Source organism: Tachysurus vachellii, chromosome 26 (genome assembly GCF_030014155.1).
Source record: "Tachysurus vachellii isolate PV-2020 chromosome 26, HZAU_Pvac_v1, whole genome shotgun sequence".
NCBI lineage: Eukaryota > Metazoa > Chordata > Actinopteri > Siluriformes > Bagridae > Tachysurus > Tachysurus vachellii.
Window position 1 is genome coordinate 1,069,697 of NC_083485.1, and position 12,500 is coordinate 1,082,196.

Sequence of the window (12,500 nt, forward strand, 5' to 3'; positions counted from 1 at the left end):
AGAGAGGGAACTGGAGCGAGCGCAGGGACTACGATAACGGCAGGCTCGTGAGCCGCACCTGGGCCAACGGCAACACCTGGAGCTACACCTTCATGGACAAGGTCAGTGTTTACACGAACCATTTATATCCTCGTATTTATCATATTTTAAATAACATAAAAAAGAACTTCTTATGGGCAGCATGTTAATGACCTTAGCTAACCCTTGTACAAACTTTACGACTGGATATAAACATCCTACATGTGATCTAGCTTGCTAGCAAAATTTTAAAATCCAATACAACTTTTACACATTTAGCTAGTTACATAGTTATTAGTCATAATAACATTGTCATATATACATTAGTCATAATAAAATAAGGAACCTACGCCGTGATTTTCTCCTCTTTCTCAGTCCATCCAGCTGTTGCTCCAGAGTCAGCGTCGCTACACGTTCGAGTTTGATCAGATGGACCACCTCCTCTCTGTCACTCTGCCCAGCATGGTTAAACACGGGCTGCAGACCGCACTCTCCATCGGCTACTACCGCAACACCTACACGCCCCCCGATGGCTCCTCCCACTCCGTCGTTCAAGACCACGCTCATGACGGACGCCTCCTGCAGACGCTGTATCTCGGCTCAGGCAGACGCGTCGTGTACAGATACGGCCGAGCGCTGCGGCTCAGCGAGGTCCTTTACGACTCCACAGTCGTTAGCTTCACCTACGACGAGGCCACAGGGGCTTTAAAGACCATCCACCTGATGCAGGAAGGCTTCGTGTGTACGATACGATACAGGCAGATGGGTGAGCGCTAAATGTTCATAGAACATACAGAGACTTATCCCTACAGCATTTTTTTCAATAACTACGTTATATCTAAATGTTAAATCATCAACTGTGGAAAAAAACGTCCAATCAAAATATTAAAATCTTAAAAATGTTGAATCATATTAATAAGAGTAAGAACATCCAAGCTAACCTCCAAACATTTCCTTTTATAGCTAGCTAGCTTCAAAAACCACAAGACATCTCAACTGGATGTCAATATTCCTCTGAGCTAATAGCTAAAATTATACCGATCCATATCCGATTCATGCTAGCTGACACCGCTAGTTGTTAGCCACATTAGCAATTTTTTCGTAAATAAATGATTTCAGACTCATCACAATTTTACATAAAATGATCACAATATGTGGAGAGAGAATCACCTAATGAGAACAGGAAGGTTCCAGAAATTTCCACAAATCACTCCTTCTAGCTGAAGCTGCTAGTGTCTGTTTATATTAGCCACATTAGCATTTTGAGGGTGTAATATTCCTTTATGCTGCACATTGCTTCATATTTACTGCGTCTCTGAGACGAGCGCTGATTTAAGAGCCACATAACTTTTCATTAGCGTGTAAAAGAGAAAATCTGTTTCTGGATCTGCGACTCTGTGCTGACATTAGCAACATCAACAAGCGGCAAAGTGACAGCTGATAAATCATAAAAATGGCTAATGTGGCTAATCATTTCTCAATCTTTTTGCTTTTTATGCAAATTTGTGTTTGCATTACTAATACATGGAACCAAAAGCTGGCAAAAAATCAACATTTCCACTTTGCTGAGGTGGACAAATTGTTGTACGAATAATTCCACAAATCATTTGTGTTAGCTGGCTGCAGATTTGGTTAACAGTGCATCATGTTAGCATTTTTTGGATGTAATATTCTAAGACAAGACACATGTAAATGTTGCAATCTTGCATTTTAGATTCCCGACAGCAACCCTTTCTGCTCTATTTTTCTTCTTTCAGGTCCGCTGGTAGGAAGGCAGATCTACCGCTTTAGTGAGGAGGGTTTGGTGAATGCACGCTTCGACTACAGCTACAACAATTTCCGTGTCACTAGCATGCAGGCTATGATCAACGAAACACCGCTGCCCATCGACCTGTACCGCTATGTGGACGTGTCAGGACGTATTGAGCAGTTCGGTAAGTTCAGCGTGATCAGCTACGATCTGAACCAAGTGATTACCACACACGCCATGAAGCACACCAAGATCTACAACGCTAACGGACAGCTCATCGAGGTCCAGTACGAGATCCTAAAATCTATAGCCTTCTGGATGACGCTGCAGTACGACGGCGCGGGACGCGTTAGTGCATGTGATGTCCGTGTGGGCGTCGATGCTAACGTCACACGCCATGCTTACCGCTATGACCCAGACAGCCAGCTGGCATCAGTTTCAGTTGACGATCGTCCCATGTGGCGTTATGGCTATGACCTGAACGGAAACATTAACCTGCTGAGTCACGGTGACGTTAACGTTAATGGACGGCTAACACCGATACGCTACGATCTAAGAGACAGCATCACACGTCTTGGAGATGTCCAGTACCGCGTAGATGAAGACGGATTCCTGCGCTCACGTGGTAATCTTGTGTTCCATTACAGTGCTAATGGCCAGCTGCAGGGGGCGCTAGATCGCCAAACAAGCCGCCGTGTTTCGTATCGATACGATGGACTCGGAAGACGCGTTTTTACCCAAACAAGCGACGGGACACGGATTCAGTTCTTCTATGCTGATCTGACAGAACCAACGCGCGTCACACATCTTTATGATCACAGCGCTTCCGAGATCACGTCACTTTACTATGACCTCCAGGGTCACCTGATTGCTATGGAGATGAGTAGCGGTGAGGAGTTTTACGTGGCATGCGATGTGGCAGGGACGCCGCTTGCTATTTTCAGCAGCCGTGGCACTGTAGTCAAAGAGATCCGATACACGCCCTACGGCGACGTCTACCTCGATTCGAACCCAGCCTTCACTTTGCCCTTCGGGTTCCACGGAGGGCTTTATGACCCCCTTACCCGGCTTGTTCACATCGGCCGCCGTGACTACGACACAGTCGCAGGGAGATGGACCACGCCCAATCATGACCTGTGGGCAGAGATGAGTGAAGATCCCAAGCCCTTCAACCTATACACGTTCAAGAACAACAACCCATTAGGCAGCGTGCAAGATGTCACCAAGTTCACAACAGGTGAGAGGTGAAAGTGGCTCATCCCTGTTTCCAAATTCTGGTTGCCATGGTTTCCCTGTTAGTGCCTAGTGTTAATGAGCTAAACGACCTAACCTTTGGTATTTAGTTTTGTAGTTGCACTGCTTTAAGACTTATAATTTATCTGTGATATCATATGTTTTGGACATGTTTGTGTGAATGTGTGCAGATGTTAGCAGCTGGTTGCAGCTGTTTGGCTTCCAGCTCCATAACGTTGTTCCTGGCTTTCCCACGCTGCCCGTAGAGAAAACCCAACACACGTACGAGATGATGAACACACAGGCGCGAACACACAGCTGGGAACCAAGCAAGGTCTGCTAGAAAATATAGAAAATATGCAAATGACCTGAAGATAAAGTCCCATAATATAGATGATATATTGAATCTGCCATGTCTGTCGCTGTGTCTAGGTCACCCTGGGGGTTCAGTGCGAGCTTCAGAAGCGTCTTCAGAGCTTCATCTCTTTAGACCGCCTCCCCATGAGCTCGGCAAACGGGAAGCCCGGAAGCAGACATAAGCTCCGCCCACGCTTCTCTGCCCTCTCCTCCATCTTTGGTAAAGGTGTGAAGTTTGCTATCCATGAAGGTGTAGTTGCAACAGAAATTGTGGGAGTGGCTAGCGAGGACGGTCGTCGCGTGGCCTCACTCCTGAAAGGTGCCGCCTACTTGAGCGATCTCCACTTTACCGTCACTGGACGTGACACACACTACTTCTGCAAGGCCAGCTCACTGGAGGCAGACCTCGCCGTGGTTGGAGTCGGGGGCGGAGCCAGAGTGCTGGAGAATGGTGTCAACGTGTCGGTTTCACAAATGAGTGCAGTGATGGGTGGAGAAACGCGCCGATTTGCAGAAATCGTCCTCCAGCAGGGGGCGTTGAGTCTGCATGTGCGCTACGGAGCAACACCGGACGAGGAACGAGTGCGAGTGATCGAGTCTGCACGAGCCAGGGCTGTGCAGGGGGCGTGGCTAATGGAGCAGAGACGGGTGCGAGATGGAGAAGGCGGAGTCAAAGCGTGGACGGAGAAAGAGAAAGAGGAGCTTCTTACCGAGGGTCGTGTCACGGGTTACGACGGATTTTACATCCTGCCCGTGGAACAGCATCCGGAACTGGCCGATAGTCCGTTTAATGTACAGCTGATTAGACAGACTGATGCCGGGCGTAGGTAACACACACACTCACACACATGCTCGCACATGGAAACACACACACACACACACACACACACACACACACACACACACAACAGTTCTCAGCTTAGTTTCCAGGATGTTGCCAAGACAAAATCATGATAGACTTCTTTGACTCTGGAATGTGCTACAATGATGATGTATCATTACGTTATTTAAGGAAGTGCCCTGTTTGCAAGCTTTACATTTATTCTTTTTGTCTTAATGTTTAAATTGTGACGCAAAAAGCCTTCTGTTTCGACCCTAAAGGCCTCTGCTTTCGTTTATTCTCTGTGGTTAAAAAAAAGACAAGACAACGGCCCTTGTGAATATTCTGAATATCCTGCAGTCTTTTTATAGAAATAACTCCAGCGAGTGACGAGAGCTACTTTACATACAAACGAGTTCTGAGGATGAAACGCTGATCTGTCTTTGCAGAAATATAAATATACATTAAATGGACAGAGGACTAAAACTTCAGCTTGCGATTCAGTAAACGAGAAAATTCTCCACCAAAAACGTTATCTTTCAGCTTTCTTGGACTCGTGATGGCCTCGTGATGGACACCTCGGATTGGATACGTCACATATCACTCGTTCTGTGTGGCCGGATGGCATTCTCTTACTCCTGTGGCCTTCTAGAAGCTCCTGTTTAAGAGGCCTTCTGCAATCTTCTGTTTCAACAGCTCTCCGGAATCATGTACTTATGCGGTGTGCCGTTCTGGAATCTACTGTACAGAAAGGAAATACAGAATCAGCTGTTTGCATCGTAATCCAGAATGATTTTTGTTTTTTTATTTTTTGTTTCTTTTTTTTAATTAAGGAGTCCGATGTTTAATCGCATTCCAGAATGTGTTTTTTTTTTCATGCCATTCCACAAGTTTCTGTTTGTGTGGTATTCCGGAATCTACTCTTTAAACGGCGTTCCAAAACCATGTTGTTTTTTTTTAATTTGGTTTTATTTTCCCGTTTCATTGGAACTCTAAAATCATTTGAAATCGTCTGCTTAGGTGGCTTTTCAAAATAATCAACTTTAGTGCCATTCAAAAGCCTTCAGTATAAATGCCATTAGGGAATTTTCTATTTAACCGCCACATCCGGAATTTCTCCAATGTCCCTTTTCGGATTTACGTTCCTTAATTTGAAACAGAATCCCGGCGGGTTCTCTTGCTAATGTCCTTCCGTAATGTTGAAGTGGCATTCTGGGAATCTTTGTTTAAATGGCATTCCGATATATTCTGTTAAAATAGTACAAAGGAATCTAGCGCTTTGTCGGCAGTAAACGGAATTTTAAAATGTTCTTTTTAAGCGGAATTTCCGAACCTCCTTCATAAACGGGGACGACGGAATCTCTTGTTTCATTTGTATTCCGTAACTCGTGTTTAAAACGAAATTTCTGGAATCCTGCCTTTAAGGGGAATTCCGGAACCATCTACATTAATTGACATTCTGGAATCTTCTTTTTGGACGTCATGCCAGAACGGTTAGTTTAAACGGCATGCCGAGTGTGTTTTCTGACTCTGATCGTGTGCCTAATCTGCCTAAAACGTCTTGCGCTTTTCCACCACAAAAGATCCGGTTCTCAGCCGGCAAACTTGCTTCGGTTCCAACGACAACAAAAGCTGCAGAACTGGAGCTGACGAACAAACGATATCACATGCAAAGGGGAGGGGTCATTTTGCTGCCATGACAACAATTCAAAACAAAGCCTTGATGTGAGGACCGGGCTAAGAAACGTGCAGAGAGGAACATTCTGGGATTACTTTTGGGAAAAGTACCAGCGTGGAATCGGTAGCACGGCCGTGAGTCTGCAGGTCCACGGAAGAAACGCTCGACAAACAAACTGAACACAACTGAATATTTCACCATCGTTGCTATTGCTAACAAGACTTCGTTTGAGCAGCTATACGTTCAAAATAAAAACAATCACGTGTTGACGTTGTCTATCTCTGTGCTGTGTATAGAAGCTGAATGCTCAGATGGTAACATGTGTTCTCTAATCCAGAAGTAAAGCAAGATATTAAGTTCAACAACGACGTGACCTTTCACAGGTGTTCTTATTTTTACAGTTGATTTTGTAACCGCTTCATGTTATACATTTGTTCTGAAACTTGTTGAAATACAGACTGGTTCTTTACATGGATTTCACATGTACATGGGTTTAAAGAAAAAAAACGAACGTTTTATTTAAAATAAGTAAAAACGGTACTAAAGTACATTATAAAATGTATATTTTATACGAGGGCTGGCCTGAATAACTGAAATACTCGAGTGTGTGTTTGTTTCTATTTGTTTTTCTGTTCGTCTTTGGATCCTTCCTCTTCCCTGTTCGAGCTCACTGTACATTATTAAATCCCGATTTCTCGTTGCGAGTATTTCAGTATTTAAGTACACATCCGAGTAGGCGATGATGTTGTAACTACTGATCAGAGAGGAAATTATTTTTGCTTAAAAAGCATCTGAAAGAAAAATAACAGGGATAAAAAAAAAGCTGCTACAGAAACGACTCGACTTTCAGACAGTACACTGGTTTTTAAGGACCCAGAAAGAAAACAGATGATTGTTGAACATTTTAACCGTGACATCATCATCATCATCCGACACAGTATTGTGGCTTAATTACTGACTTTCTGTTTGCAAGATAATAAAAAAGTTACAAAATTTACACGTTATTTCATTTGCGCCATCATCGCTATAGTAAACTGTTGACCCGTTATCGCCTCTACAGGATATATTGTGAACTCTATTTACCAAAAATACTAAAGTGTGATTGTTTGTAATATCTTTGTTTAAAATCGGTGTTCAGGCCAGCCCGGAATTTTAGTTGTGCAAATAAACCAGACACAAAATCGAAAAGAAAATTCGAATGGCTGAAATGTTAAAAAGCCCCCACAAGGGGGCAGAGCGGCGTCTCACCTCGGACTCGTTTTCAGTTTCACAGAAATAATGAGATTATACCGATACATGAGAACGATGAAGGAAAGTCAGAGAGCTGGATTACTGTGATAAACTGTGACACCTCATCAGATTACAATCTGAGGATGTGAACACACGTTTGCTCCTGTGTGTTTTTTCCTGTTCTCCTAGAAACCGAACCCAATTAGTGAATAAATAAAAAAATAAAACGGAAGACAAAGAGTTTTTGGTGAAACTTTGAGTGCAATTTGTTGTTCTGTAGAGAGCAAAGTGTGGAACATTGTGTGCTTTTTTAAGTGCTGTTCGAAAACAAAAGCAAGAAGTCATGCATTGCACACCCACACACACACGCACACACACACACACGCACACACACACATACACACACACAGTGTTTATCAGTGCTAGCTATATAAAAACACAGCACTTTTCGGTCCCCGTAAACCTAAAACCTGAAAGTGTGTTTACTTTTAGGAGTCGATTCTTATGGATCTGGATCAATTTATGTCTTTCCTAATAGAATTTTTCAGTTGTTCAGATCACTAGTAAAGCAGAAACGATGGCACCACTGGTGAGGTTAAAGAGCATGCAGGAAATATTTTATGATAACAGAAGGAACAATCAACCACATGAAGCAATTCACAGATACAGAGCAGACACCAGGCCAGATATTTATTTTGGATCAGTCTGATACTTCGTACCAAAGTGTGACCTAAATTTGACTAAATGATGTTCAGTGCCAGCGAATCGAACGAGTACAGGATAAACAAAGTCATATTGTTCACATGCTGTATAATATTTGCGAAGGAATGCTTTAAAAAATGTTACCTACATCCTTACGAGTGTAAACTATAAATGATTTAAATGGAATTGAATCATTTCAGTGTCTTTAAGGAGCTCGAGCTTTCCAAACATCACTTTTTGTTTTTAAACTAGCAGAGAAATTCATATTAGAACACTTTGTCCATCAGGACTTTTGATAACTGAAATAAATATATGACATTTCACTCTGTTCTGTTTGTGTGGGTTTTTTTTTTTTTTTTAACAGTCATTAAACACCTGATTTGTTTACACATGTCTGGGATCAGAAATGATTTTGTAAGTGGATATTTTGAAAAATAAAAATAGATGTACTGATCTAAAGAATAAAATTAGTTATGCTCTAAAAGGCTTAGTTTATTTTTGTCTTTACTCCAATTTTACTTTCGATTTTTATGCTGTTCCAGGTGCACGTCGTTATCGACAATTAAATATTCACTATAAAGACAATTATTGAACCTTAACTAATTTGCATAACACAAGAAAATTACTTATGGGATTTTTTTTTTTTTTTTTTTGGTTTGTAATTTTTATTACTTTAGAACACACATTGATTTTACATGCAGTTTAGCAAAAAAATTCTTTCTTTGATTTATTTAAAAACACTATTTACACATATTGTTGTATGAAATGTTGTTAATCATCCAAACTACTGAAGATACGAATAAATTAAATAATTCTGATTTTTAAGTGCTTGAGATGATGTGGATCTCTAACCCTCTAACCCTAACCCTAACCTTAAAAAAACAAATCATTCATTGGTTAAAAACGGAATCTCTGTAAATGAAATTTAAAACGTGAATAAATATTTAAGGGTTCTTAGCTGCCAGGAAAAGGTTATTTTTTTTTTTTTTTGTTAATGATTTTATATGGAGAGTTTTTAAATGTCTGCTTAACATTCAAGACAAACAAAATGAAAGGTGTGTTCACAATCACGATATTGTCAGTTTCTGTAGTACGTGTTAACGTGGGATGTGTTTCCTGGGCAGTGGAGGAGGTTTGCTGCGTTGAACATGTTTTACAGGAAAACGCAGCGGTATGGCGATGCCCTGGTCCGGGTTCTTGTACATGGCCAGAAGGTTTTGAACATTTCGGAAGAGTCGCACTTTCACCCCTGGAGCCGTCTGCACAAAACAGAGCACAAGTGTAAGTCCTTCTACTACGGATATTTCTTTATTTAGATCAGTATATTAGGAATAAAGCAACTGTATATTTTTATTCAAATCCTTATTAAAACTGGGAGCAGGTTATAGTACAAGTTGAATAAAAGTAATATAAGTTATAAGTTGAATGTATTATATAATCTAGTCATTTATAGTCCCACAGGGAGGTTATTAACAGTGTAAAGAGAACAAAGTGAACAGTAAATGGTCATGTGATCACACCCACACATGTACTATCACGGGTTCGGAATCCGAGGAACAAACAGATCTTTCCTCCCACACACTGTCCATAAAGCTCTATAAATGGCATACATGTTAATCAGATTTATGCTAATTACAAAAAAAAGTTTTTAATTAAAAGAAACCAAAGAACCCTTAATGGATTTGTATTTGAACACACTTGTAGCACAAAACCCACTAAAATGCACAGTCAAAGGTGTGAAATCTTGTCAGACGACTCCATCGAGCACTTTTATCTCATACCTCAGTTTTCCACACATTTCCTTCGAGCTGGTAGAGTCTGTAGGTGAACACACAATGATCAAACCTGCAGAGAAAAGAAAAAAAAAAGCTCAGAGCTCAGACATTGGCTCGCACACGTGTACATAAATAGTGAAAACTCGTGAAAGAGAAGTCGTCTGTCTCAATGGTATCATTTCTACTTGCCAGTTTCGTATAATAGCAGAATAAACTATTCATGTTTTTTTACCCAAATCACATCAGATTTAGTTTAAAACGATGTGCTGAGTTTCACCTGCTTTAATATGTCCAAGCTGGTTCCGAAACAAGGTCTTAATTATCTGAGTCGTTAGATAAGTACTGAACGATAGAGCAAGCACAAATAACAACAAGTATGTAGGAAAAGGGGATCTCAGTGACCAGATTTGGGAACCGCTGGTTTAGATTAGTGGCAGTGCTTGCTCTGTTCCCTCAAGGGAAATTGTGTTTTGGCATAACCCAGCTGGACGGAAGCTGAGGTCAGAGTGCCAGGTCAGTTGTTAAAGAAATTGACAGTTCAGGATATTGCTTAAGGGCCCTACAGAGGCAGATTGGCAGCACTGGGATTTGCCTTGCACTCAGTGGTTCAGAACCTTAGCAATTGTGCTACTTATGCCCAAATCCCTGTACACATCCTGGGACTGTCAGAAAGTCTCTGCTGTTCCTTGAGTAAGTTGCTGGAACCTTGACTAATTGCTCAGTTCTGTTCTTGGACAGGATTCTGCCTCAAATATAAGTGTCTATGAAATTTATGAATATAAATCTGTCAAATATTTTGATCTTAACTTTGCAAGACATTTGCTCGTCTTCCGATGGTACAAAAATGATGTGGACCTTTGGTGTGTAACAGAAAAAGAAATATTGAACCCTGCAATGAAATGGGAAATCCAAGACCAGGATTGGGGAAACAACAGTTAGAAGCAGAGAAGAGCAAACTGTAGTTACATATCAGAGCTACTTAGCAAAAGATTTTAAATATCTCCAAACGAGGGAACTGTTTTTGAATCACCCAAGAATACAAGTCTTGTATCTAACTTTCTTTAGGACAGTTAGCTTCAGGTTAATTGTGTGGTCCATTTCAGCAACAAATCATAGGCAACGTTGAAGAGTGGGATAAATAAATACAGTAGCAGTCCCATCCATGCAGGCCTTTCTGAAGAGAACATGAATACTAGTTCAAGTAGGGAATCAGTGAATGTCTAAATGCATTAAATCAATAATATTATTGAATTGTGCTCCAAATGGCCATTACATCTAAGTGTTGAATGAGATGTAGACCTTAATAGACTATAAAGCTCCAGGGCTTAGGATCCTGTGGAGTAAATCAGACAGATCAAGAACACTGATTATTTGAGATTGGATCATAGGAAAGTATTAAAAGCCTGAAATACAGAAGTGGCCAGATGTCACTTTCAGAAGTGAGAACAATGTCAGGGATATTTACTGGTCAGATTCAGTAAAAAAAAAAAAAAAGAATTTGGAAAGTCAACATCAGGTTTTTAACACCTTTCACTTTCAGTGGATGTGTTTTGCTGAGTTTTAGTTTCCTGGAAATCGGGTCGTTTACTTGGAGGTGAAAAATGAGCAGTTTGTATACTTCTGTTAATAAATTCAGTAAATGGTTTTATGCAGTGTCACTGAGCCGATCTAATTTGAGCTGAGCATGAGAGGCTCTCTTAAAATCCAGGGATTTGAACAGAACAACACTGTACACTGTATTAAAGCTACACAACTGAGAGGAAAATAGAAATTATGCACAAAAAATACACAAGTAGCTTAATAAAGGAAAAACGCAACTAACGTGATAATATAAAACCGATAATAATATATTCGTTTTAACTTAATGATTAAAAGACACACAGTACTGCTAAGTTACTAACCAGTCACGTTTTACCATTCCAGAGAATTTCTCTAGCTTATTTTTATCCAATTGCACGTTGCCGTTTCAGTGAAAAAGACTAAAATGTTAGGCTATTTTTGACCAAATTTGCTACCCGTTTGTATCAATTTCTCAAACCGTTTCAAGCTCATTTTACAAGCTAAATTTCATTTATTATGCCCTTATCTTTGCTACATTAACAGCTGTTAAAGTTTTTTTTCTTAGTGTTTATTTAAAGCTTCTTCTTAAGTCAGTACCGTTTTTGACTGTATTCCTGGCAGTGCTCCTGGATTGTCTAATAGCTTTGGCATCACTTCTCTTTATAAGTGTATAAATATAGAAAGAGTGTAATTTATCTAACTAAAGACATGACTACACACGAAAGTGTGAATTATAACCACGACTTTATTTAGAGATCTGTACAGTGTACAATTACGTCTTATCTGTCTGTTTGCTTTGCAGCATTTGTTTGTGCATGTGCAAGACTATTTTTTTTTTTTTTTAATAATGTATTTATATTTCTTTATTCTTTCGTTCATTCATTGCATTTTTTATTGTTTTTTTTATTATTTTTCGGTGCTACGTGTTAACATCACTAGGCAAATAAAAGTTATGTTAATATTGCATCGATTTGTAAAATAATTTTATCATTAGTTGACCTAATAAACCAATTTATTTGTATATTATTATTGGTCTAGCTTCACGTCTGTTCAACATAAAATCATCAATTCTGTAAACAACAGAAACATTCCTGAGCAAATCCCAAAATTTCCTTCAAGATCCTACTTAAGTAGACGGAGAGAAACAGCAGCACAATCTTTAAAAATCTTTTGATGAAGGTGTAAATGAATAACAGTCATACATACAGCACACAGATGCAGTAGGACCCCGGGACGGTCTCACTGTCTCGAATCAGGAAGCTTCCGTTTTGGCTGGTGGCCCCCAAAATTCTCTCTGTTTGCTCCTTACTGATTGCCCCGTGGTACATCTCTAAATTTTCCATCCTTATTGCACTGATAACTTCAGCCTCTGTCTCG

General features: G+C 40.3%; 2 protein-coding genes across 2 annotated transcripts in view; one reads left to right on the forward strand and one right to left on the reverse strand.

The window, feature by feature from the left end:
- tenm1 (teneurin transmembrane protein 1) overlaps nucleotides 1-8,097 on the forward strand; it is a 125,564-nt gene extending 117,467 nt beyond the window's left edge. Inside the window, exons 28-32 of the mRNA XM_060862401.1 lie at nucleotides 1-101; nucleotides 394-784; nucleotides 1,776-3,005; nucleotides 3,193-3,335; nucleotides 3,434-8,097. The exon at nucleotides 1-101 is cut by the window's left edge and continues 190 nt beyond it. Of these exons, the coding sequence (XP_060718384.1) occupies nucleotides 1-101; nucleotides 394-784; nucleotides 1,776-3,005; nucleotides 3,193-3,335; nucleotides 3,434-4,189 (2,621 nt within the window). The 3' untranslated portion in view covers nucleotides 4,190-8,097. The remainder of the gene's footprint in view (nucleotides 102-393; nucleotides 785-1,775; nucleotides 3,006-3,192; nucleotides 3,336-3,433) is intronic.
- Nucleotides 8,098-8,120: 23 nt separating this feature from the next.
- The window catches only part of sh2d1aa (SH2 domain containing 1A duplicate a), a 4,467-nt gene continuing 87 nt past the window's right edge, over nucleotides 8,121-12,500 (reverse strand). The window contains exons 1-3 of the mRNA XM_060862402.1: nucleotides 12,330-12,500; nucleotides 9,570-9,633; nucleotides 8,121-9,047 (exon numbers count right to left, since the gene is read on the reverse strand). The exon at nucleotides 12,330-12,500 is cut by the window's right edge and continues 87 nt beyond it. Of these exons, the coding sequence (XP_060718385.1) occupies nucleotides 8,886-9,047; nucleotides 9,570-9,633; nucleotides 12,330-12,466 (363 nt within the window). The 5' untranslated portion in view covers nucleotides 12,467-12,500 and the 3' untranslated portion in view covers nucleotides 8,121-8,885. The remainder of the gene's footprint in view (nucleotides 9,048-9,569; nucleotides 9,634-12,329) is intronic.